Source organism: Pavona decussata, unplaced genomic scaffold, assembly GCF_977016875.1.
Source record: "Pavona decussata unplaced genomic scaffold, jaPavDecu1.1 SCAFFOLD_87, whole genome shotgun sequence".
Lineage (NCBI taxonomy): Eukaryota > Metazoa > Cnidaria > Anthozoa > Scleractinia > Agariciidae > Pavona > Pavona decussata.
The window spans coordinates 2,588,164-2,613,860 of NW_028145504.1; the positions used below are offsets into that span (position 1 = coordinate 2,588,164).

The 25,697-nt window shown below is 39.5% G+C and overlaps 1 protein-coding gene across 1 annotated transcript; it reads right to left on the reverse strand.

Annotated features, from left to right (window-relative positions):
- Positions 1-1,131: 1,131 nt before the first annotated feature.
- Positions 1,132-15,197, reverse strand: LOC146474770 (major facilitator superfamily domain-containing protein 12-like). The gene is made up of 12 exons (XM_085116514.1): positions 15,134-15,197; positions 12,696-13,227; positions 12,410-12,518; positions 12,202-12,324; positions 10,943-11,003; positions 9,714-10,363; positions 9,486-9,578; positions 9,014-9,106; positions 8,421-8,594; positions 8,004-8,101; positions 7,235-7,371; positions 1,132-1,355 (listed from the first exon to the last, which is right to left on the reverse strand). Exons 2-12 carry the CDS (start codon positions 13,214-13,216, stop codon positions 1,300-1,302), a joined length of 2,115 nt encoding a protein of 704 aa, XP_084972640.1. The 5' UTR covers positions 13,217-13,227; positions 15,134-15,197; the 3' UTR covers positions 1,132-1,299.
- Between the last annotated feature and the right edge of the window lie 10,500 nt (positions 15,198-25,697).

A 25,697-nucleotide genomic window follows, 5' to 3' on the forward strand; every position in this document is an offset into this window, starting at 1 on the left:
TTTCTTCAAATCGGAGACGGAAATCCACGCTGAAAACTAAGACCAATTTCCACACAGTCGCATACGTATTCCATTTGCCACACTTATTCCGGCCGGCATCCATGCATGGTGAACTCCTTTAACTAATTTATGAGCTTCGAAACGGCTGTCGGTTTTTGTCAAAGACTTAAGAGAGCTAAACGGCTTATTAATAGGTAGCCGCAGGTCTTCACAGATAATTACAAGCACTGGAGCGACTCCAATGAAGCGCTAAGCTTGTGTTCTTCACTTGACTGTTTTGGGCAGCTTATGCATACAAAAATGTGACGCGTGCGAGCTTGTAGGCATTTATTTTCTCGTTCGTGAGTATGGTTGTTTGAGTTCCTTTATTATAAATTATCCTATTTTGGTATCGGAGAAATAGCCACGCAGTTTGAACAACAAACAAAGAACACATGGAGCCGCCCCCACTATGAGCCCCTACCTTAGACGTTCAGCATAGGAAATTTTTCAAGAGACCTTCAAGCAGTGAGAGCGACGACGCAGCTGAAAACGAAACCTCAAAATTAAATTTGCGTCCTTAGAACTAACTTGCAATTATTCCAACCATTTTTTAACTTGCGTAATACAGCCTATTAACTAACCAAGAACTGAATCGAAAGGATAGCTTTCAAGTTTGAAAAGAAACAGGAAATTTCACCCCCGTGTGTTCACGTTCATTATAACAGCTTAAATTTGGTCATTGCACGCTATTGTCCTGAAGATGACAAAAAATGTACCAAAATGTATAACGCATGCGCAGCAACATTTGTTTGCTAATTAAATCTATTGTTTCCTAAGGTTCTCGCTGCTCAGTTTAAATTCATTCTTTACAATTAAACAAACTGAAAATTAAACATTGAACAGTTTTACAGTCAATCCACATCACGTGTGGCCATTATGTTTGAAATTTGAACGGATTTTTGAATTTTACATGTCAGTTTTGAGCATCGCCAACGAGATTTTAGTTGATCGAAATTATAAAGCTATGAATTTTTCTTTACATTACAGTATTAAGTATTTCAAGGAAAACAATTGTTTTCCAAGTATTTTGAACCTTTTTTTCAGTTAATGCGTCTTTTTCGGAAAGATTTCCAGAGAAATGCTCAAGATTCCATTCAATTGTCAGACAAAGGATTACAAAGAAGACTTTGGATGTTTATTTAATTCTCGGAAATACTGGTAACGCCTGACGTAGACTGACTTTAAAGTGTTTCCCAGCAAATGCTTTGTCAGAAAATGCATGTTAATGATATAGCGTCGATGTTGCTATTTCTGGTTTTAACATCGGGTGTCTTCAGCTCCTTGGCAGTCCTCTCTGGCACCTTGTTTGGGTACTGCAACAAAATATATCGGACACAATTAAAGACAAAAAACTGCTGAAACTGGGCCCCACTTCAAGTTGCGAAAGTCCCAGGACACCGTACCGGGCCAGAAAACTATTCCTTTTTGTGTACAAAGTATGTTCCAATTAATACGATTTTATAGAACCAGGGGGGGCTGGCAGCTACCTTTGATCTTGCCGCATTTCGGAAAGTGATGATCGCCCCAGTAAAGAAATTTGTCAATCATTCGAAAACCGTAACGAGCATGCTCGAAATGCGAAGGATTCATGTTATTTTGTCTGTGGCGACTCGACGGTGGAAAACGCATTCATATTAAGTCATTGTTAGTTTACTGTTTGCATGTTATTTTGCGGTAGTACGAAGTTTGAACACTGCGATTAATCAAGACTGCTGGAATGAGGTGCCAGCTTTGTTTTAGGTTAGTAGAGTCGTCAGCAATGAAATTGCGAGCGACATGTTTTCAGCGAGTGTATGTGGTGAAGAATATGATTTGTAATGTACGTCGACAAAATAGTAGAGTTCAATTTCGATTCTTGTTCAGTTCTGAAGAAACTAGAAGCCACGCAGTGTTTCACGACTGTCATCGCGAAAGCCCAGAATGTGAGCTTATTTCTCAAGATCGGCTTGGAATTTTAATGTAAGCTTATTAAAAGTATTTGTCCCAAATTTTATGCGTATCAACTGTTGAAAGCGTCGTTACGAATGAAACAGCATGTTTATTTTATGGAATTCTCCCTCTGTTTAAATGTTGCGTGACGACAGTTATTCCTGTAAGTTTAATTTTAATGCACAAATTGTTTAAATGCATACACAAGGAAAACGGCTTGAGTCCTTAAGAAATTTTTAGATAAGAAAATTTTGCAACTGAAAAGGATAGCTGATAAAGATCTCAGAAGAAGATTGCTCAACATTATTGTGAATAGAGCTTCCAGGTGTGTATGAGCGGTTGCAAGGGTGTTTGTCTCTTGTCTGTATGGGGAGATTAACTTACGTGGAAAGACATTTAGGTCCTTATTCTCTCGTGCAAAAAATTGGGAAGTTGAGTTCAGTAGCACCGGGTGAACAATGTACTGGTACACTGAGATCTTGCAGAAACCACATGCATGTGCAGAAACCTTGGAAGGTACATGTAAATATTATTGTATTACCTGTCACCCTTTACAATACAGATGTCCATGAACACCTGTATCGGTATGGTGGTTTTTCCCCCATTGGTGGATGCCAAAATGGGGCTACTGGGAATACACCCTAAAACCCAACTGCAAGGGAGATACAGTACCAAATAGATCCCGGGATGGTAAGTCAACCATGGTTTCTCTATGTATTGAACAGCCATTTCAAAGAAGACAACCTAAATTATCACCCCTTGATTACTGAAGTGTTTCTAGCAACTCGAGGATTAACCCAGCTGACCACATTACTCTGCAGTATAATTATGTCATCAAAACAGGACAATATACATCAGAACTGTAACATACTGCAATACTGTGTGTAACATAGTCAAGCGTAATTAGCATATTGTAATTTATGCAATTACTGCACATTTTCTCACACTTGCACAGTGTAATGACTGGCTGGAGTATTGCTGCGCCCTGCCTCTTTTATGTTCCAGTTCTCACCCCAGAGGTATGACAGACAAAATCTAACTTCACCTCTTTAAAATGATGAGATTTTTTACCAAGCATACATAATGAATTCAAAAGTCAATATTTGTGGCTCACTTGGCAAAGTTGAAGAGCAAAATGCTGCTAACATCACCTCTCAACTGCTCACCATTTAGAAGAGATTAGAGAAGAAAAATCTGTTGTTGAGAGTATGACAGTAACATTTTAACTTAAGCAAAACAGAAAATTAGATCACCAGAACCTCCACAATTTGGTGACTCCCAGTGGGTAGTTGCTGTAAAGGGAGGAGATTCTACAGTGTACTTAAATGAAAAAATCTATGGGGGGGGGGGGGGGGAACGATAAAGTGGAATGGAAGAAGTCTTACTGGTCTAGCCCTGTGAACTATGTGGGTCAGCTAGTCGTTGGTTACAGTATTTTCCTTTTCGCTGCAGAATTTGCATCCGTGATCCCTCTTGATGACCAAACTTCAGGTAAAAGAGAGACCGAAACTTTCCTGTGATTTTTGGACGTCGAATAGCCAAATTGTTTGCGAATCCGCACAGACGCGCCTTTACATAAAATCGCCGACATGTTTGTTTATCAAAGAATCGGTACTTAGTCTCGCTCGGCCAAATTTCTTCACTGGGGCGATCATCCAAACTCGGATGCAGGCCTCGCTGCTGACCCCCCCCCCCCCCCCCCCTGTATAGAACATATTAGCTAATTAACTGTCATGAGAGGTGTTAGTCACTGTGTTTGAAATCATAGCTCAAATTAATAGTTTTTTTGCCGCTTGGAGCGCTCAAAGATTTTGTACCTGCTCTTGACAACGTAAACATTACGCATTCAACTATGCCGCCCACTCGACGGACGCGGAGCGCCACTGTGACCGACCAACTGAACATCCTAGCCGACCTCGACCTCCACGGGTTATTCGTTAAAGTTTTGCGGTCCTTGTGCGGAAGGGCAAAACTCCCAACAACTGGAGTTCGAGCTGCTATGATCGAAAGACTCGAAAACGCTCGGCAGAATTCGTCCATTCGCACTGATCAAAATAGCGACGAGCACGTGGTCGATCGCGATGCCGAAGGCGGTGTTCTGCAACAACAGTTTAACTAACTCAAGCACCAAGTTCAAGGACTGATAGACCGGGAATCATCTGACAAACGGCTCCTGTCCCCGGGCCAGCTGACGCAGCTTCAATCTCTAATCCAAGCTTCTATCAACGAAACGATCGAGAAAACTGCATCCGCCACGGCCCAAGCCACTGTCAACGCTTTCACTGGATCTTCGCACCCGGAAAAAGAGCCATCTGCTGACAAGAATGGGTCCGATCCCCCAACCCAAGTGCAAACCCAGCTACGTCAGGCAACGCCACTATAATTGTGCCACCTCTGCCGCTTCTGAACGAAGCTTCCGCAAGTACGGAAATCACAAGCACCAACGATTCTGTTCATGAACTTCTAGCCAAACTGGTTCAGGAAATCCTCTTGGGTGAGTTTATGGAACTGTCAAAATTGTTGCCAAAGAACTAGAATGCACTAAAGCCTTTACATGATGAGCCCCTAACCTTAACTTTAGAGAATTCTGTAATTAGAGTTAATAAGGCCAAAGTCGCCTCTATCACTAACATAGAAGAATGGACCACGGCTTTTACCGCTTACATGAGCGTCATCATAACTAGAGAGCCGTTTCGTTCTGCAGAGCTGCTTGAATACCTCTCCTTAATTCGCTATGTAGCTAAATATCATCGAGGTTTGGGGTGGTGTGTTTATAACATCGATAGCCAGTTATGGCTAAAACCGTTTACTGTTGCCCCTTCACTTATGACGGAGGAGATTGGTGTTTTCCAATCAGGACCTCATCTACGACAACCGTACTTGCCACAACTTTAACAAAGGTTTAACCTGTGCCAGAGACCCCTGTTCCTATGCACACAAATGCAACAGACTCAGCGGTGGGGGATCACCCAGGGTGCAAGTGCCCCAGTTACCATGCTTCCGAAAAACACCAACCACTCCCAAGTATTGATAAGTCCCACCCTCAGCAGCACAGTGCCCGTCACCACGACAAGTAGTTTTGGGAACACAGTCACCCAAGTAAATGTCCATAATCTATTCCAGGCTCTTTCTCACCACCCTAACAGGGACTTTGTGAATAAATTGTGCTCAGAACTAAGGGAGGGGGCTAGGATCGGCTATTCCGGTCCTAGGTGTTCTCGCTTTTCAAAAAATTTACCTACTGCCTTCCTAAACCCAAGAGTGGTAACTGCCAATCTAGCAGAAGAGGTTAATAATGGGCGCACTGCTGGCCCTTTCCTTTCCCCACCTTTTGAGAATTTTCAAGTTTCCCCCATTGGTCTTGTCCCAAAGAAATATTCAAGCAAATTTCACACAATATTTCATTTGTCCTTCCCTAAATCTGGTACCACCAGCATCAAATATTTCATAGAGAGGGATGACGACAATTTTATGCCTTCTGTTCGCAAATGAGAATTACGCCCAAGCTTCCCATCGATGAGGATACTCTGATCAACTTCTCGGTCTACATGGCCCGTACAGTACAACATGGTACTATCAAGAATTATCTATCCACCATTTAACACTACCATTCCAGTAATGGCTATGAGCTGCGTATGGCCGGTTTTCTTCGCCTGCAGCTAATTCTCCGGGGAATAAATACTCTCTCATGGTCTGGGCCGCAATGATCCTTGCCTTTTTTGGTTTCCTACATATAGGTGAACTGACATGTAATTCTATTTTTGACCTCAAACGTCACTTGATGGTAACAGATTTAACATTTATGCCTCACTCTTCTCCCAAGTATATGCTGCTTCGGTTGAAGGTTTCAAATACAGACCCCTTTAGAAAGGGGCAAACCATAGTAATTGAGAGGATAAACTCCAACCTATGCCCTATTTTTGCTATGCAAGCATACTTGGCCTCAAGGACCCCCTTTCCCACCACAGGCCCCCTTTTTTCCTATGTATCTGGATCATTCCTTACTCGGGAAAAACTCATAAGTGAAACAAGGCTTTTTCTTTCTAGGGGAGGGTTAGAATCAAGTGAATTCGCCGGGCATACCTTTCAGATAGGTGCAGCCACAGCGGCTGCTTCAGCAAATTTATCCCCATTGTTAATTAAGGTTTTGGGTAGATGGTCTTCAGAGAGATACATCAGAACCCCACCCTCAGTTCTGGCACAGGTTCCTCTGACATTAGTGACCCTATTGTAAATTTCTACTTGCTTGTCGGTATTTTTTTCTGGTATTTTCTGTGGCTCGTCAATGGGGGAATGCCTTGCATTTTGTGGGGATGAAGTGCTCCTTTTGTTACACTTTTGCCCCCATAGACTCGAAATTATTGAGGACCAACTCCCTCCATTATGTACTCCTTGGATTTAGGTTAGACAGGGGGCTCAACTCCCTCCAATCAGAGAGGAGGCCCAACTCCCTCCTCTCTACCCAGGAATGGTCACAGTTGGCCCTGGGAGGAGGCCCTACTCCCTCCTCTATACCTTCGGTGCACTACCCTGGGCCGTAGGTTTTCTTAGCGCGATACTCCAGGAGTACACGGGGCTGACGTCTTAGTAGAGCACTTCGTCACTCGCTTCCCCATTTTCAGCCACACCAAGTTTTTTTTGTTGTTGTGTTACTATGTATTTAATTATGGGATGTTTACCAAACACGAGGAAGTTGATTATACATAGGTGTTGCTCGCAACGTGAGAAAACATCGTTTTTGATCCCCCTCCCCCCCCCCCCCCCCCCCAAAAAAAAAAGAGAAAACGCCAATCGGATAGGTATTAAAAATTCATGGGGACCTTCAAGAAGCGTCCCCAGATCTGAATAAAACAGGTGTTCAGTATAAGGTTTACACGATATGCGTTGTCGGCCTGACAGTATCGGAGAGCAAATCCTTCGTGTATTTTAACACCAGAAATAATAACAATAATAATAATAATAAAAAAAAAAAAAAAAACAAATAATATTTTTTTTAGGTCGGACCGTCGTTCTCAAAGAAACCGCCAAGTAAGTCAAAATTTAGATTCAAAATCGGGTGTCTTAATAGGCGAACGATTTGCACTCCGATACTGTTCGGCCGACAAAGTTACTGAGTCGACCCACAAATCGTAGCGTGTAAATGCGTTACACAAGAACTGCAAAGAATTTTCGCACATTTTCATCAATGGAATTACACATTATTAATCATATCATTGTAACCACGATGTGACGAACAATTTGAAATCGACAAAACAGACCTTACCTTTTCGGTTGAAAGTTGTTTGTGAACCTTGAAATATTAGGACAATCAACAAACTGAGAGCAGCGAAAGAGCCTGGCACGAGTGAAAACACGTGACGTACATATTCACCACACTCCTCGCAGTCCTCAGATGTGTTACTACAAAGAAAAACAAAACTAATTGTTAGCTCCTTAGAAAGAACTGGGATAGTATATTCTGGCAATGTGGAATTTTTAACTTGCCAGCGCTCATATTGCTGTGTTAATTCTGTTGGCCTTTATCTCTTAACAAACAAACGGGAACGACATGCTTTAATAACCAAGTCTCTCTACATTTCAATATTAACCATCTATAACGATTATTTGGATAATCCGGTAAAAATTGCCATCGATGTCAGTTTCGTCCGTTCCAAGCCGTCAAAAATTATCCGATTCTTGACCGTCTCATTCGATACGCCATCATTAATTAAATACCGATTAGTCGCAGACCAGAATTTTTACCTAAACATTACTTAACCCGGCCTGATTACAAGAGTAAAAATCCAAGGTTCTCGTTCGGAACAGTGTCTTGAGACCATGTGTTACATTTGGATGAAGCCTATCGAGGCCAGTCCTTTGGAGTGTTCTTTTGTTGAGTAACATCTTCCTGAAAATGGAATGATTCTGACCTGAGGGCTTTCCGGTAAGAAAAAGGTTGAATTTGTTTTTGGTTAGCTCCCGGCCTGAAGACCTATTTGATTCATTTTCTAGGTTACAGTACATCCTATCTTAAAGCAAAAGAAGCTGATTACCCTCCGTTAGGAAACAATTTCTGGATCACGATGACCAAGGAACCCACTGTAAATCGTGCCATCAAACCCATAACTGCAAATACGACTCCAGATGAGCTCTGAGGAAAATGAGAAAGAAATATAGCATGAGATTGTAAATTAAACGAGACAGTTCTCGTTCTTAAATCAGAATGTATGAGCATTTTTTTCACAGAAATTCCATACTTTAGTGCAACTTTCTCTTAAACACAATAAACTAATGTGCGAAATATTCAGGGTTTTTTGCGTAATGTTACATTCAACAGTTGTTCTCATTTTACCTTAACCTAAGTTTACTTTGATGAGAATGAGATGAGAAAAGGGATACGAAACATTAATTATTAATTAATGATTGTTAATGATTAAATGCAGAAATTCAAAATCAGTTGCTGAACTTACCTTATTTTCTCCAATAAGATCTGCTGCGAAGCTAAGTGAATTAACAACCATGGATGAAAATCCAAATCCTAGTAACACAGCGGCGGGGTAGGTCATGACGCTGTTGGACTTGGTGATGAAATAAAACCAGCCTCCAGCACAGATCACGAGAAAGGCAGCTGAGATGAAACACCACTGAAAATAGAACAGGTTTTAGCTTGCAGAAAGGAAAATATAAACGAGGTATTAAAGGAACTCTCAGACAGTAGATCGGTGTTCAATTGAGTGTCGTAAGTAATTTTGTTTTATTGTTATCTGTGATTGGTTAGCAGAAGTCACATTACTTTCTCAACCAGTAAGAAACAACCAAAACCAATCGTAGCTTGCTTGCGTGGATTTTGCTGCGCTTGGAGCTTGTTACATGCAATTACCTTGAATTCTGTTTGTTTTGGTTTTGGCCGACACTCAATTGAATTGGTACTTATAAGAATAAAGTGTTTCGATTTTTTATCTAAAAGTGTGCGTGTTGTTCAGTGCCTCTGAGGTCTGTTCCATGTTCTTTTTTTACGTTTCCGAATAGTTAGAGAGTATACAACATAGGTCAACAATTTTACCTTCTTTCCAATTATCCCAATAACTTTCTTTGATATTCCGGAAGATACCGTTGCGCTGACCAATATTATAAGTGGTACATAAGCAATGGCGCCCTGACAAAAAAAAGAAAAGCAAGGCAAATAATACCATAGCCTTCAGACCTTGTTCCAACTAATCAACTGAGGCAATGAATTCATCTTAAAGAATTTAAACATAAACGAAAGTGGAATAGTTAAAATGAATACAGAAAACAAAAAACGGAAGATAGACAGACGACAGACAGACAAACAGAGACAAAATGACAAAAACATAGAAAAGAGAGTCAGAAAGAGTTTCGGGAAATGAACTGCTGCACGTGCGTGATTCCTTTCAAGTGAATTGGTTTTCACAAGACTTAACTTTGAATAAACAAACATTCGAACTAGAGATCTTTAAAAAAATGCTTTCGTAATAAGGGATTCTAGAATTTTTTTTAAAAGTCTATTTAGATACCTTCTCAAAATGAACTTTGTAAATAAGAAAAAGAGGCAAATATGCGTAGGAAACGTCTTGTACAGCCTTTGTACATGTGAAGATCGCAGCCATCTAGGTAAAAAAAAAAAAAGAAAGAAAAAAACAGAAAAGGTGATTTAAGGTTAAAGTCACTCAGTTTTAGCTGTAAGGCGTTCAACGTTCAACGTTCAACGCCACCTGCAACGTTCAATAGCAATAGCTACTTACCTTGTAAAGATGAGGATCTTTAAGCCAGGCTCTCAATGTCTTTGGTTCAGGTGGAACTGAAAGACCAGATTCAGGGTCACCAGAGACAACGGTAGTCTTTTCACTATTCCTTTTGACTTCTAATGACAAAGACGAACAATTAGCTGGCGAAGCATTGTTGGGACAAATTTCACGATCTGTTTGTGTCTCCTCGATGTGATCTGGCTGAGATGACCTCAATTTTGCCTCATCACAATCCAATCCTCTGTTGTCAACACCGATTGGCATTCCTGCTCTACAAGCCTTCGTATCCTTGGGCATTTTCGGCAGACGTTCACTCGAAAGAGGCTCATCTATTCCTATTAGTCCGTAAATAATACTCAGAAGAACGCTTATTTTCCCCTCACGCGGCAGTTCCTTGACTTCCTTCAACATTTGGACATCATCCACAGCTGTCGTTTTGGATGGAAAAGGCACAACTATCTCCGTGCTATTGTCTTCGGAAGTCAATTCCTTGTTTCTGTAAATTTCTTCCTCTTCGTTGGTAGAGAACAGAGCATTGAAAAAATATCTTGCAAAACTTGTTTTTCTCACAGGACGCCCCTCATCCGTAACTTGCTCTTCCTTTCCCTTCACGCTGTCGATAAATCTGTCGCGCATTTTATGCACACCTAAGAAAAGAAAAAGCATGTGTGTATACTTCCAAGTACTTCCAAAATACAAAATTTTAATCATCCTTGAACATTCAGTAAAGGCAACATGTACTGTCGTAAATTGTATTAAGACTGTGAATTATAATCACAGCTATCGTGATTTCTAACACCGGTCGCAATTATGCTTGAAGTAATTAGTAACAACCTCCCTTCGTAAAATTACAATTGGCAACAAAGAAGTGTTTTGAAAAGAGCACCAATAATTATTACAATTTATGACGGATATTACAAATAATTACAATTTGGTCATTGTTATTTAAATTCATGACGCAGGTAATACAATTCGCGTGCGCACTTTGCGGCAGTGCTGGTGTACTCTAATCATCACTGTTTGTGTTTTTATCTGTCTTTTGTGTCTCAATTCACATGACACAAGGAGGCATGTTTGCAAACCCAAATCCCTCTGTTAATGACACAGAACTAACACGACATCGTCCAACTGAGTTTGCCAGACACCAGCAATTCTCAGGTCTAGTGGCGTTCAAAAAGGGGCATACCAAGCCAAATCTCGGTTTTGTAAGAGATTAAAGTGCATACCTGTTTCCATAAAGGTCATTGATTGTAGAAGACTTTGCGATGGTATAAACGAAGTTTTTCGCTGAAAAGTAAGCCCAAACAAAGCTGCATGAGGTTATTGAAGCTAACAGTGTACATGATAAACTTGCCACAAATCGTATTCTTAAAGAAAGTGACTTCCTCGAAAACGGACTTTGAGAAAGTCTATGCACCCCACAAGTAGGTTAATCCCCTTAACTGATCACTTCTGCTCCTTGATTAGCATTTTTGAAAATAATTAAATGAATGAATGAATAAATGAATGAATGAATGAATGAACGAATAAATAAATAAATAAATAAATAAATAAATGAATAAATAAATAAATAAATAAATAAATGAATAAATAAATAAATAAATAAAGTTGTCGTTAATTGAAATGATGCTCCTCATCGTACTTTTTTTTTGCTGAAGCGGTTTCCAAGGAAATTCGCGCTTCCTTTCCTGATGCTTTACTTTGCTCTGTGACCGGTGAGCATGGCTCCCGGCACTTCCTGAACCGATGGAAAGCGAAGCCAATCTTATTGGTTTATTTGTCGTAACTGGCCAGAAACTTAATTAAAGTCCGCCCTGTTCCGAGCTGTTTTAAATTGTTTTAAATTTGTAATTTGTCATTAAATGGACTGATATCCGTTTTTTTGTAACAAATAACTGTTAACCATGTTGTAACTATACCACGAGAGTTGAACAAAGGGTACCAAATGATTCATTTTGTTGGATATCTGTTCACATGGCCTTAATCCCCTCAGACATTCGGATTTGGCAAAAATCTGATCTTTTCTTGGACGAAATGTCATTTAATCGAACATTTTAACAGATGACTTAAATCAGAAAAATTCAAGGTAGTGTTCAGAGAGGACATATCCCATAGCCTTTGCATTGAACCTCTGCACCTCTAATCACTTTGTCATCCCGCCGTCCATCTGATTCAGTTTTCCTGGAATAATCTCTTTTATTTATTTCTTCTTCTTTTTTTGTGAATTGATACATTTAATCCGATTGCTTCCATTAAAGCACTCTGTAAAATCTAGATCAACCCTAAGGAGCATTTTTTTCAGGAGAAACAGGTCGATAGCATAGACTGACCAGGACAATTTTAATTGCGGTCTAAGAAGACGAAAAAGAAAAAAAAAGAGGAGGAAAAGGATGAGGAGGATACAATGGACTATCTCCCGTTTCTCTCATTGCCAACCCATGACCCTGATCTGGTAATGGTAGCAAACATATAGCGTCTATATTACCTCAACAACATTTGCAGAAGAAGTTGACATTTTCTTGTCAAGTTCACTAGAAGGCTCTTTGGCTCCGAAATGGAAAATCAAGACAAACACCAGGCCTATTCCAACCAAAATCATTGTCATCACCTGTAAGGCAAAAAGAACTTTCTTAGTCGGATTTTCAAACCGAGGAGTTATGCTTTGAAAACATATTAAAACATCCATACTTTACCGTAAAATCATTTGAGCTTTCTGCTGAAATATTGTCTTTGGTATCTTGTCCAAGAATTGCCCATGCCACGAGATAGCTAACAATCCCACTTAAAAATGTAAAAGTGGTCCTTTGAAAAAAAGATGATAAAATACCATTTAGTGTGTTGTCAAAATAAGTCTCGTTGTTACATTAATTTCTTTCCCGTTAGCCATTAAATTCAATGGGGAGATGAAATGCACGTTGTATACGCAAACACCAGCGAAAGAGTACTTAAATTACAACCTTAAAAACGTGACAGACAAACCTCCATGCGTTCAATTCAACGGCTTCGCTTTGATCTTTAGCGACAGCAGGAATGATCGACAGGTGTCCAATTTCCATTAAGCTGTATGAAAAACTGAAACAAGTGCTAAGCATCAAAATGTACATCATCAGTTGCCATTGGCCACCATTGCTCTGGCAAGGAAAACATGAGCTGAAGTACAGCGGAATGACAATCACTCCCAGAAAAGCTCCAATGAGATGCCAAGACTTTCTTCTTCCAAGCTTTGGGGACAGAAATGGGATGTTTATTTGGTCTATCAAGAAAGCTGTGAGTATTGATAGTATCGCTTGAGCTACCTGCCCATAAAGAACTATCCAGCCAGCATTAGCCGCAGAGAGACCAAGCACATTCATGTGGAAAACCAGACGGAACGAGGCGAGGAGCGGACGGGTGATGTCATAGAGCACGCTACCAACTCCACAGGAAAAGCGTTGTAAAAGGGGCGTTCGAGTTTCTGAGTCTTCCGTGCTATATCGGCACAACAGATTTGATACTCCCATGTTTTGTAAACCTGAAATAAAGTTCGTAAGAGATTACTGATCTCGGTTTTACTAATTTTTAACAACTGCTTTAACTCTCTATCAATCCAAACTTTAGCACCTACAATTATTTCTTTACACGTTATTCCGCATACGTATATGAAAACCCTCATTTTCTACAGCATCAAACCACTAGGAAGGAATAACGCACATTTTACTGAATTTGTTGGAAAAATAGTAAATACAGTTGCTGGCACAGGAAGGATAGAGCAGTTTTCAATCGAGTGCTGAAAGTAACTTGCATTTGCTGTTGTTTTGCTTAAAAAACAAAAATCTCCGCCACTTTCTCAACCAATAAGAAGCAAAACCAAATCCAATGTACTGATTTGATTACACACGTTTTCCTGAGCTTAGCTCCGGTTACATATATTTCCTTCAAGTTATGAATGTTTCAATAGGTTGTCTACGTTTGCTGTGTTTGACCATGCAGATTAACTACTTTGGTGTTGGTTTTACGACTCCGAATTGAAACCTGCTCTAAATCAAGTAAATTGAATCACATTTTTTCTGTGTCCATTTTGTCCACCTGTGTGAACAGTAGGTCAAATCTTTTAGTGCTCAGCTCTGCCTCGTTTCATTGATTTTGTGGATTGTAAGTCAAACAAGCACAATAAATCAAGCATGGATGGCGAGTGTAACAAATACTTCTTGTGAGAAGGATGTCACTTACAACTATTGAATTTCTTAGCGAGGAGTACTTGTTGTATTCGTAAGCTGAGTTAAAAATTCTAGTAAGTAAAAGTGATGGGTAGCTCAAGGGTAATTTAAAGATTATTATCAGACTCCAAATCTATTTTAAAGATGAGTTCTTCTGCAGCCGAGGTCCAGCATGTTAGCCCCGTAGTTTTTTCAGCAGTGCTCATTTGGTCACTACTAGTCTTAAGGTTTAGTGGTGCTTTTGGCAACTCTCTGGTCACCAGGATTTAAATTTTAGTAGCCACAGCAATTAAAATAGTCAGAACACAAAATAATGAAATTATTTGTTTTAGGTGGAGGCGTTTAGGAGCAACTTGGTTCGATAATTTCTCCTAAGTACACGTAAATTTTTTACTGTGGAAGACTCAAGATGTTTCCACAGACGAATAATTCCAGATTAGTATTCCGGCATCATGGCTCACTGGGTTAACGTAAGTGCTCCGACACGCCTGCTGGTTTTTGCCTCATCACAAGAAAGCTTAGAGGTCTATTTTAGAGCACCCGCGTGTATTCATTGACAATTAGAAGAAATGACGTGAAATAGGCTCACGTTCGCAGTTTGTTTCTCTGCCCTCCATTTAAACCGAACACATTAACTACAGCTCAAGCGTAATAACGCAACGTGAAGAATATTTAATCAACATAGTTATGAGAAATATGTCATCCCTTTAACTTTGGCGCGTTCACGGTTTCGAGTTCCTCGGTGATAACAATACCGTGGTACATCCCTACACTGAAAAAAGACTAGCTGCTTTCCCGAGGACAAGACCCAGGCAAATTTATTTGGACACGAATTAGTTAAAATATTAGATTTGTTAGTCACCCCGCCTAATTAACGGGTACTTAGTCCGTTTCCCTCTTGTTAGGGCCGATATATGGAAATTTATATTATCTTTGGTCTAAGTTAAGTGTTTACAGCCCAGCTTAAATTGAAAACTAAATGGCATTAGACCCGGTCTGACTCGCGCTTTTTGAATTCAGTGTTGTGCTTATGAGGTTTACTTTGAAAAGTAGTTAAGTCTATAAATTGTAAATATTGTTTTGGAGAATCATTGAATCTAATAGATATTTAATTGTAGAGAGCTTTGCTTTATACTGTTTAATTATAATGTATTATAGCTATGCTTGGCTCGGGTTGTTCCTTGCCAAGCCTGACCAAAATAAACAACAACGGTGACTTACCTTCAACTAGAAGCTCTCCTATTTTCCTTGCAGTCTGTCAGCCCGAGTGAGGGAGTTGATGAACATAAAGCAGTTGTAATGTAAGTAACTGATGTGTGCAACCTTTGACCACAGATAAAAGTTCCTGTGTAAACCTCGATAAAAAAACGGGGTGTAGCAACTTCCTCTACTTCCTATGGCCTAGTTAACTAACGCAAATCAACGTACAGTAAAGGACTGAGAAGACCGATTATAAAGGTGTCAAGTGGTTCGTTGAGCTTGCAGATACTATGATTGTAGGTGTATTTCATCTTTGACAAGAAAAATGATTTTAGTGGTTCATTTGCAGTTTAACGGAAGAAGTAACAAGATATGACGTACACAGTATTCAGGCACCGTGACGGTTGCAGTTCATCTACCATTAAAGCTTTCGTCGGGGGAGGGGGACTGCTTAAGTTGTGTACATAACTACAATGGTCTGTCATGTATTAATTCTTTAATCCGCATTTCAAATATATAAATCTTACGTATTTCTTCTATATTTCATCTCTATCTTTTTACTTTTATGGATACATTTCGTATTAATGAAAGGACCAGCTCCCAGTTGGTTGATTGACAGTGCATCTGGTAGAGCACTGCACAGGCTCCACAGTAATCATATCTTTCAAGCCTGAATTGTTTTTCAAGCCTTCAATAGTCCCTCTTTAATTAATTTAAATAACTGTTTTCGTCGATTCAACTTAAATGCTATTATCTATAGAAATGCTGCTTTAGTTGAGGGATTAAATTAAAACCAAGTTATAAATTTTCAATTTTAGGTCTCCAGTCGCCTTCGCTAACAAAATTGACTTTTCCATCTAGACTACATTTTGAGCGTATGCTATCCATTGGTAGTTAACGTTCAAGTATGAGAACAAAAGGAAAAAACTGAGTTCTTCCTGATAACAACGGCTGTAGTTCATTTTTTGCAATCTGGTGGACAAACTGTAATAAAGATCATTAACAATAAATAAATATAATTTAAGTTTGTAGAAGCATAGCACCATTTCTTTAGTAGCAAGATAAAGAAATCTATCCAGATGGATCGGTTTGTTGCTTACATGTTATTCGTGTGACAAGGGACGAGTATAAAAACCTAGCTTGTAGTGAATGCAAAGAACTAACAGCAGGCTTTTTCAAATGATAGATCAAAGAATAAACTTTTTAGTGTATGTTGCAGTACTGGTAATCAAACGGGAGATCGTACGAGGTAAAGAAAAACCTTTTTGGCCTCGGCGGGAATCAAATCCACGCCCTCTTGATCAGCTTTCCTCTACCGGCAGAGCTACGCAGCCAGAAAGAAACAGGTCTTAGTTGATTATGGTTGTAATTGCGGCAATGTGAACGTAAACATTCATTGTAGCGGAGTACCACGCGCGGAGCCCCATAGCTAAGACAATTTGGGAAACCCGTGAATGCGAAAATCGATTCGGATTCCTTAGCTGTGGTTGAGTTTCCGAAAACCCTAGTTGCTTGTATTGCGCACTTTAAGGTGGATGTTTGTCGTACAAAAACAGTTAAAACATTAGATTTCCTGTGCTAAGAAGGTTACAGACATTACAATTTAATTAGTCAGAAAACTTTAGAGTCGGCTAAGGATATCCGAACAAAATCTAACATCAGTTTGTGTCTCTACATCATCTCCAGCCACACTAAAGTAGGCAATGACGAAAGTTTTGACGAAAAGTGATCCAGAAAGTTATGGCCGCAACTTTAACGGGTGATGCGGCAACTCGGTGTCGTATTTTTCCCCAATGCATTTAAATTTCTTGTCATGAAAGTCTCATAATATTTCCACATACAATTGTCCATATTTTTTTCCATTTTCTGGCTCACTAGGTTAAAGGAAGTGCTTTTGCCCGCCGGCTGTGTTTTTTCTTTTTCATTTTTTTTCTTTTCTTTTTTCTTTTTTTTTTTTTTTTGACAAACCTCAATCAAGAGAGACGAAGGGTCTATAAATGAAGAGTAGATACAGTGGAACCCCGCCTTACGACCACCTCATTATTACGACCACTTTTTGGTGTCCCAAACAAATTGAAAGTCCAGTCATTTCCTTAGTTTTACAACCTCGTTAATCCGACCACCCCGTTATTACGACCGCATTTTCGCAGCCCAAAGATGGTCGTATTAACGGGGTTCCTCTGTAGTTAGAAGCAAGGACGGAAGGCTCACGTTCGCAGTTTGCAACGGACAATTGCCCCACTGATAAATTAATTACAGCTTATGCTTAAGAAAACGTCATACATTTAACCTCGTGTGTTTATGTTTTTTTTTGCCAAACCTCAATCAAGAGAGCTGAGAGGTCTATTTTTGGTAAAGGTTGTCTTTTGATAGATAATTAGAAGGAATGACGTAAAATAAGGCTCAAGTTCGCAGGTTTCTTTTTTGAGCTCTTCACGGGCAATTGATCCACCAATAAATTAATTACAGCTTAATGCGTAAGAAAACGTGATGAATACTCAATCAACCTTGTGTGTTTATGGATTTTTGGTTTCTCAGTTAAAAAAACACTGTTGCCCATTGAGTCGCCCCAGCTGTTTTCATAAAATTCAAATGCCGCCTTGCTCCTTACTCCGGCCGCTTATGGAAACCCACTCTTAGAAAAAGATGAATTTAAACTCCAAGGCTTCAACCTCTACACCAGAATTTTTTCCAAAGCAAATTAGTCATAATTCGACAGCGTTCAGATGTGTCCTATTTTAGACATCAACCCTTCCAAAAAAATTAAAAAAGGCATTGTTTATTTTTGACAATGCAAGCGATTTGAAGACATCCGAAATTTAAAAAAAGACAGTGGTAACTGAAATCGTTGACAGCGACTGCAGTAAGAGATCTGCCTTTATGTGGAAGGGAAAGGCAGTAGGTTGATATATTGTACGACTAGCTAAACGGTGATAGCGTTTGTAGCTCAAAGCAGTCAGCAGCCACATTTATGCAATAAATAATAAAAACTACAGCTCAGTTAAATTGGCTAAAGGAAGTTGTAACGCTTTATTGATTTCACGTACTTTACACGTGGACTATGAGCTGTGGTCAAAAGTGAAATGTACTTTTGTATCTTGGTATATTTTCTACTGAAAAAGTACTATTGAACATACGTACTAAGATTATAGCTAAGTAATATCGGTCAGTCACTTGTTGGAAGTTAAGGTTTCGGTCACCTCTTTCTGCTCGCTGGCAATTAATGACGGAAGCTGTAACAACAGAACACTTCAGTCGCGCAATTCATAATTTCTTCGACTGCATTCAAAGCCTCCAAATTAAGAGAGAACAATGCCGTTACTTGAAGATGTGCTTAGCTCTCTCAAGGTCTCTAACTTCCGTTATTTCTTCAAATCGGAGACGGAAATCCACGCGGAAAACTTAGACCAGTTTCCACACAGTCACATACGTATTCCATTTGCCAAACTTATTCCGGCCGACATCCATGCATGGTTTACTCCTTTAACTAATTTATGAGCTTCGAAACGGCTGTCGGTTTTTGTCAAAGACTTAAGAGAGCTAAACGGCTTATTAATAGGTAGCCGCAGGGCTTCACAGATAATTACAAGCACTGGAGCGACTCCAATGAAGCGCTAAGCTTACTTGTGTTGTTAACTTGACTGTTTTGGGAAGCTTATGCATACAAAAGTGTGACGCGAGCGAGCCTGTAGGCATTTGTTCTCTCGTTTGTGAGTATGGTTATTTGAGTTCCTTTATTATAAATTATCCTATTTTGGTATCGGAGAAATAGCCACGCAGTTTAAACAACAAACAAAGAAGTCATCGAGTCGCCCCCACTATGAGACCTTACCTTAGACGTTCAGTATAGGGAATTTTTCAAGAGACCTTTAACAGCGAGGGCGACGACGCATCTGAAAACGAAATCTGAAAATTAAATTTTACGTCCTTAGAACTAACTTGCATTCATTCCAACCAAATTTTAACTTTCGTAATGCGGCCTATTAACCCTTTCACTGCTAAAGGCGACTAATCTAGCCGTTTTAGAGGCTACCGCTTTCAAGATTGGCCACGTTTTCAAATCCAGAAATCTGGTTATTATGGTCTACTAATAGTGTCAATCAGTAAGTGTTTTAGGCCTTAAGAGCCAATAAACTGAGTTTATCCTCCGTTTGCCGTTCCATATATATCAACATTTATTTTCAAGCAAAACCAAAAATGCCCGTTTTCTGTGGCATCGAGGAAAGCTGAAAAAGACACATCTTTGCTTCCAATTTTTTAATTCAAAATCTCATTTTAAAACCAAAATTCCTTCATGACAGCAAACCTTAATCTATTGACTAAGCGTTTATTTCATATTTTGCCACTCACGCGTACAGCTGTTCGAACATCAGCAATTTGATTCGAGCCACTTTTCAAAGCCCTTGATTTCCCCTTTGCCGCCCGAGTTTCATTCTGGGTAATTTCCACACAACGGCGAAATGGAAGTCCCAGTCATCTTAATTCTGTGTGTCTAGCCACCCGGTCCTACTGGCAAAATATCGCACACATCGATTTTTGCAAGTCAAATCTCGCCCAAATTGCCTTAGTAGGTCCGAGAAACCACCCACAGAACGGCCAGAGAGACAACTTCACTCGTGAGCCACCATGACTCGATATGAACACTTTTGGCGTCCCAGTCGCTATGAAATCATCTCTCACCTCTGGATTCATTCAGAAGATTGCCTCTACTCTCCATTCCAGCTTTATGACGCCAGCCTGGGAGCTTCTGCAGTAAAAAATGGCTCGAAAGTACACTTATAAACCGACTACTTACCGATTAGAATGTGTTTGTGCTCGCGAGAAAAACAATAACGGTTCAAATAGGTGACGTCACAATTAAACTTGAGTCCTCGTTATTGCAGAGCAGCGAACATTTCAAAGGAGATTTTCATATAGCACAGCTAAATCCGTTTTGGTCATCTACATCGAGATAATTGTCCAGAGAGTCCAAGAAATTTGGCAGTGTAAGGGTTAACTAACCAAGAACTGAATTCGAAGGGGTAGCTTTCAAGTTCGAAAAGAGATAGGAAAATTAACCCTCGTGTGTTCACGTTCATTATAACAACTTAAATTTGGACATTTCACGCTATTGCCCTGAATAGGACAAAAAATGTACCAAAATGTATAACGCATGCGTAGGATCATTTGTTTGCTAATTAAAACTTAACGTTTTCTCAGTGGGTGTGTTAAACATTGAACAGTTTTACATTCAATCCACATCACGCGTGGCCACATGCATTATGTTTGAAATTTGAACGGATTTTTGAAATTTACATGTCAGTTTTAAACATCGCCAACGAGATTTCAGAGTTCCCTAGTTGATCGACGGTATAAAGCTATGAATGTTTCTTTACATTACAGTATGAAGTATTTTAAGGATAACAATTGTTTTCCAAGTATTTTGAACCTTTTTTTAAGTTAATGCGTCTTTTTCGGAAAAGATTTCCAGAGAAATGTTCAAGATTCCAATCAAATGCCGGACATAGGATCACAAAGAAGACTTCGAATGTCCATTTTATTCTCGAAATTACTGGTCATGCTTGACGTAGACTGACTTTAAAGTGTTTCCCAGCAAATGCTTTGTCAGAAAATGCATTTTAATGTTATAGCGTCCATGTTGCTATTTCTGGTTTAACATCGGGTGTCTTCAGCTCTTTGGCAGTCCTCTCTGGCGCCTTGTTTGGGTACTGCAACAAAATATATCGGACACTATTAAAGACAAAAAACTGGGCCCCATTTCAAGTTACGAAAGTCCCAGGAACACTGTACCGGGCCAGGAAACTATTCCTTTTTGTTTAGAAAGTATGTTCCTCAACCGAGATTAAAATTTTTCTGATTTTAAATATTTTAAAACGCTTTTATAGAACATATTATCTAAGTAACTGTCATGAAAGGTGCTTGAAATCATAGCTCAAATTAATAGTTTGTCTCACGATTGTGTAGCATAGTTGAGTAAAACCGGCGTTCAGTATAAGGTTTGCACGATATGCGTTGTCGGCCTGACAGTATCGGAGAGCAAATCCTGCGTGTATTTTGACACCGATTTACGATCGATTTGTGAAGCGAAAAATCGGCTGGATTAATAAATTTTCTTTTTTTTTCAGGTCGGAGGGTCGTTCTCAAAGAAACCCCCAAGTCATGATCAGTCAAAATTTAGATTCTTAATAGGCGTACGATTTGCGCTCCGATACTGTTCGGCCGACAAAGTCACTAAGTCGACCCACAAATCGAAGCGTGTAAACGCGGGACACAAGAACTGCAAAAAATTTTCGTACATTTTCATGGATGGATTCACACATTATTAATCATATTATTGTAACCACGACGTGACCAACAGTTTGAAATCGACAAAACAGACCTTACCTTTTCGGTTGAAAGTTGTTTGTGAACCTTGAAATATTAGGACAATCAACAAACTGAGAGCAGCGAAAGAGCCTGGCACGAGTGAAAACACGTGACGTACATATTCACCACACTCCTCGCAGTCCTCAGGTGTGTTACTGCAAAGCAAAACAAAACTTATTGTTAGCTCCTTAGAAAGAACTGGGATAGTATATTCTGGCAGAGTGGAATTTTCAACTTTGCAGCGCTCAGATTACTGTGTTGATTCTGTTTGCCTTTATCTCTTAACAAACAAACGGGAACGACATGCTTTAATAACCAAGTCTCTCTACATTTCAATATTAACCATCTATAACGATTATTCGGAAAATCCGGTAAAAATTGCCATCGATGTCAGTTTCGTCTGTTCCAAGGTCGTCAAAAATTATCCGATTCTTGACCGTCTCATTCGATGCGCCATCATTAATTAAATACTGATTAGTCGCAGACCGGAATTTTTACCTGAACATTACTTAACCCGGCTTGATTTCAAGAGTAAAAATCCAAGGTTCTCGTTCGGAACAGTGTCTTGAGACCATGTATTACATTTGGATGAAGCCTATCGAGGCCATTCCTTTCGAGCGTTCTTTTGCTGAGTAAAATCTTCCTGAAAATGGAATGATTCTTTCCTGAGGGCTTTCTGGTAAGAAATAGGTTGAATTTGTTTTTGGTTAGCTCCCGGCCTTAAGACCTATTTGATTCATTTTCTAGGTTACAGTACATTCTATCTTAAAGCAAAAGAAGCTGATTACCTTCCGTTAGGAAACAATTTCTGGATCACGATGACCAAGGAACCTACTGTAAACCGTGCCATCAAACCCATAACTGCAAATACGACTCCAGATGAGCTCTGGGGGAAAATGAGAAAGAAATATAGCATGAGAGTGTAAATTAAACGAGACAGTTCTTGTTCTTAAATCAGAATGTATGATCATTTTTTTCACTTAAATTCCATACTTTAGTGCAACTTTCTCTTAAACACAATAAACTACTGCGCGAAATATTCAGGGTATTTTGCGTAATGTTACATTCAACAGTTGTTCTCATTTTACCTGAACCTAAGTTTACTGTGATGAGAATGAGACGAGGGAAGAGATACGAAACATTAATTATTAATTAATGATTGTTAATGATTAAATGCAGAAATCCAAAATCAGTTGCTGAACTTACCTTATTTTCTCCAATAAGATCTGCTGCGAAGCTAAGTGAATTAACAACCATGGGTGAAAATCCAAATCCTAGTAACACAGCGGCGGGGTAGGTCATGACGCTGTTGGACTGGGTGATGAAATAAAACCAGACTCCAGCACAGATCACGAGAAAGGCAGCTGAGATGAAACACCACTGAAAATAGAACGGGTTTTAGCTTGCAGGAAGGAAAATAAAGAGGAAGTATTAAAGGAACTCTCAGACTTTAGACTGTTGATTTATTGAGTGTCGAAAGTAATTTTGTTTTATTGTTATCTGTGATTGGCTAGCAGAAGTCACACCACTTTCTCAACCAGTAAGAAACAACCAAAACCAATCGTAACTTGCTGGCGCGGATTTTCCCGCCCTTGGAGCTTGTTATATACAATTGCCTTGAATTCTGATTGTTTTGGTTTTGGCCGACACTCAATTGAATTGGTACTTATAAGGATAGAGTGTTTCGATTTTTTATCTAAAAGTGTGCGTGTTGTTCAGTGCCTCTGATGTCTGTTCCATGTTTCCGATTAGTTAGAGTATTCAACATAGGTCATCAATTTTACCTTCTTTCCAATTATCGCAATAAGTTTCTTTGATATTCCGGAAGATACCGTTGCGCTGACCAATATTATAAGTGGTAGATAAGCAATGGCGCCCTGAGGAAAAAAGGAAAACAAGGAAAACAATACCATAGCCTTCAGACCGTGGCCCAACTAATAAACTGAGGCAAAGAATTCCATCTGAAAGAATTTAAACATAAACGAAACTGGAATACTTTAAATGATGAATACAGAAAACAAGAAACGGAAGATAGACAGACAGACAGGCAGACAAAATGAAAAAAACAGAGAGAGAGCCAGAAAGAGTTTCGGGAAATGAACTGGTGTACGTGCATTTCTTTCCGGAAGTGTATTGGTTTGCACAAGACTTAACTTTGAATAAGCAGACATTCGAACTAGGGATCTCTAAATGACTGCTTTCGTAATAAGGGATGTTGGTATTTTTTTTAAATAGTCTATTGCAATACCTTCTCAAACTGGACTTTGTAAATTAGAAATAGAGGAAGATATGTGTAGGAAACGTCTTGTACAGCCTTTGTACATGTTAAGATAGCAGCCACCTAAAAATAAATAAATAAATAAAACAGCTAAGACTATTTTAGCTTAAAATCACCTAGTTTTAGCTGTAAAGTTTCAATATTCTTTAAGCAGTCAGCCACACGCAAAAGCTACTTACCTTGTAAAGATGAGGATCTTTAAGCCAGGCTCTTACTGTCTTTGGTTCAGGTGGAACTGAAAGACCAGATTCAGGGTCACCAGAGACAACGGTCTTTTCACTATTCATTTTGACTTCTAATGACAAAGACGAGCAATTAGCTGGCGAAGCATTGTTGGGACAAATTTCACGGTCTGTTTGTGTGTCCGCGATGTGATCTGGCTGAGATGACCTCAATTTTGCCTCATCGCAATCCAATCCTCTGTTGTCAACACCGATTGGCATTCCTCCATTACAAACCTCCGTATCCTTGGGCATTGTCGGCAGACGTTCACGCGAAAGAGGCTCATCTATTCCTATTAGTCCGTAAATAATACTCAGAAGAACGCTTATTTTGCCCTCACGCGGTAGTTCCTTGACTTCCTTCAACATTTGGACATCATCCACAGCTGTCGTTTTAGATGGAGAAGGCACAACTATCTCCGTACTATTGTCTTTAGAAGTCAATTCCTTGTTTCTGTTAATTTCTTCCTCTTCGTTGGTAGAGAACAGAGCATTAAAAAAATATCTTGCAAAACTTGTTTTTCTCACAGGACGCCCCTCATCCGTAACTTGCTCTTCCTTCCCCATCACGCTGTCGATAAATCTGTCACGCATTTTATGCACACCTAAGAAAAGAAAATGCATGTGTGTATACTTTCAATCACGCCCAATATACAAAATCTTAATCATCCTTGAACATTCAGTAAAGGTAACATGGACTGTCATAAATTGTATTAACGCTGTGAATTATAATCACAGTAATCGTGATTTCTAACACCGATCGCAATTATGTTGAAGTAATTGGTAACAACCTCCCGTCGTAAAACGGAAATAATGAAATTATTTCAAATTTACGGTATGCTATAGACTTTCTCAAAGTCGCTCGCTTGCTTCTCACGACGATCTGGCTCTGACAATCGCGCTTCGCGCTCTCTGAGCTCGACTTGTAAGCAAGTCTAGGTATGCTATTACAATTAGCAACAGAGGTGTGTTTTAAAAAGAGTGCTAATGATTATTACAATTTAAGATAGATATTACAAATAATGACAATTTTGTCATTGCTATTTAACAGTTCTTGACTGGTAATACAATTCACGTGCGACATTATTACACTTTGCGACAGTGCTGGTGTACAGCCTAGATGCTCAAACTTTAAATCTGATCAGTGTTTGCGTCTTTATCTTTCTTCTGTGTCTCAACTGACCTGACACAACGAAACATGTTTGCAAACCCAAATTATTCTGACAATGACACTGAACTAGCTCGACATCGTGACACTTTAAGAGCAATTCTCCAGGAAAGTGAAGCAAAGTTGGAAATGAAAAATTTTAACCCCCCCTTCATTTTTTGTGTGGAGGTAGGTTACCTGGAGGGATGAACAAAAACAGCCATATTTGGATCGGCAGGTGCGTCGTTGCCATGGAAACCGCACTTGATCACGTCGGCCTGAGGTCTATGTTTTGACCAAAAAATTCACTCTCAAATAGTAAAAATAAACGAGTCTGGTTCTCGAGTGCATGTGAGCCAATTCAATTGAAATTCATACAGATGGTAGAGGCACTCTCCCAGTTTATAAAATTTGCCGTTAGAGTATTTTGGGTTCTATAATCAAGAAGACAATGTTCGTATTACTATGTTGCCTGTCAGCCATTTTGACAAGCAGGAAAAACAAGCACAACCATATTCGTTATTTCTCCGAAAGTACTCTTTCCACATAAACCAAATTAGCAGCAGGGCTTAC

What these genes read in the sequence shown, in the direction of transcription:
- LOC146474770 (XM_085116514.1), bottom strand. Translation starts at nt 13,216, where the DNA reads ATGGGAGTATCAAATCTGTTGTGCCGATATAGCACGGAAGACTCAGAA. An exon ending in GTTGAATTGAACGCATGGAG is followed by an intron (nt 12,519 to 12,695) that starts GTTTGTCTGTCA and finishes TTTTTTTCAAAG; the next exon opens with GACCACTTTTACATTTTTAA. An exon ending in CTTCTGCAAATGTTGTTGAG is followed by an intron (nt 11,004 to 12,201) that starts GTAATATAGACG and finishes CTTACTTTTCAG; the next exon opens with CGAAAAACTTCGTTTATACC.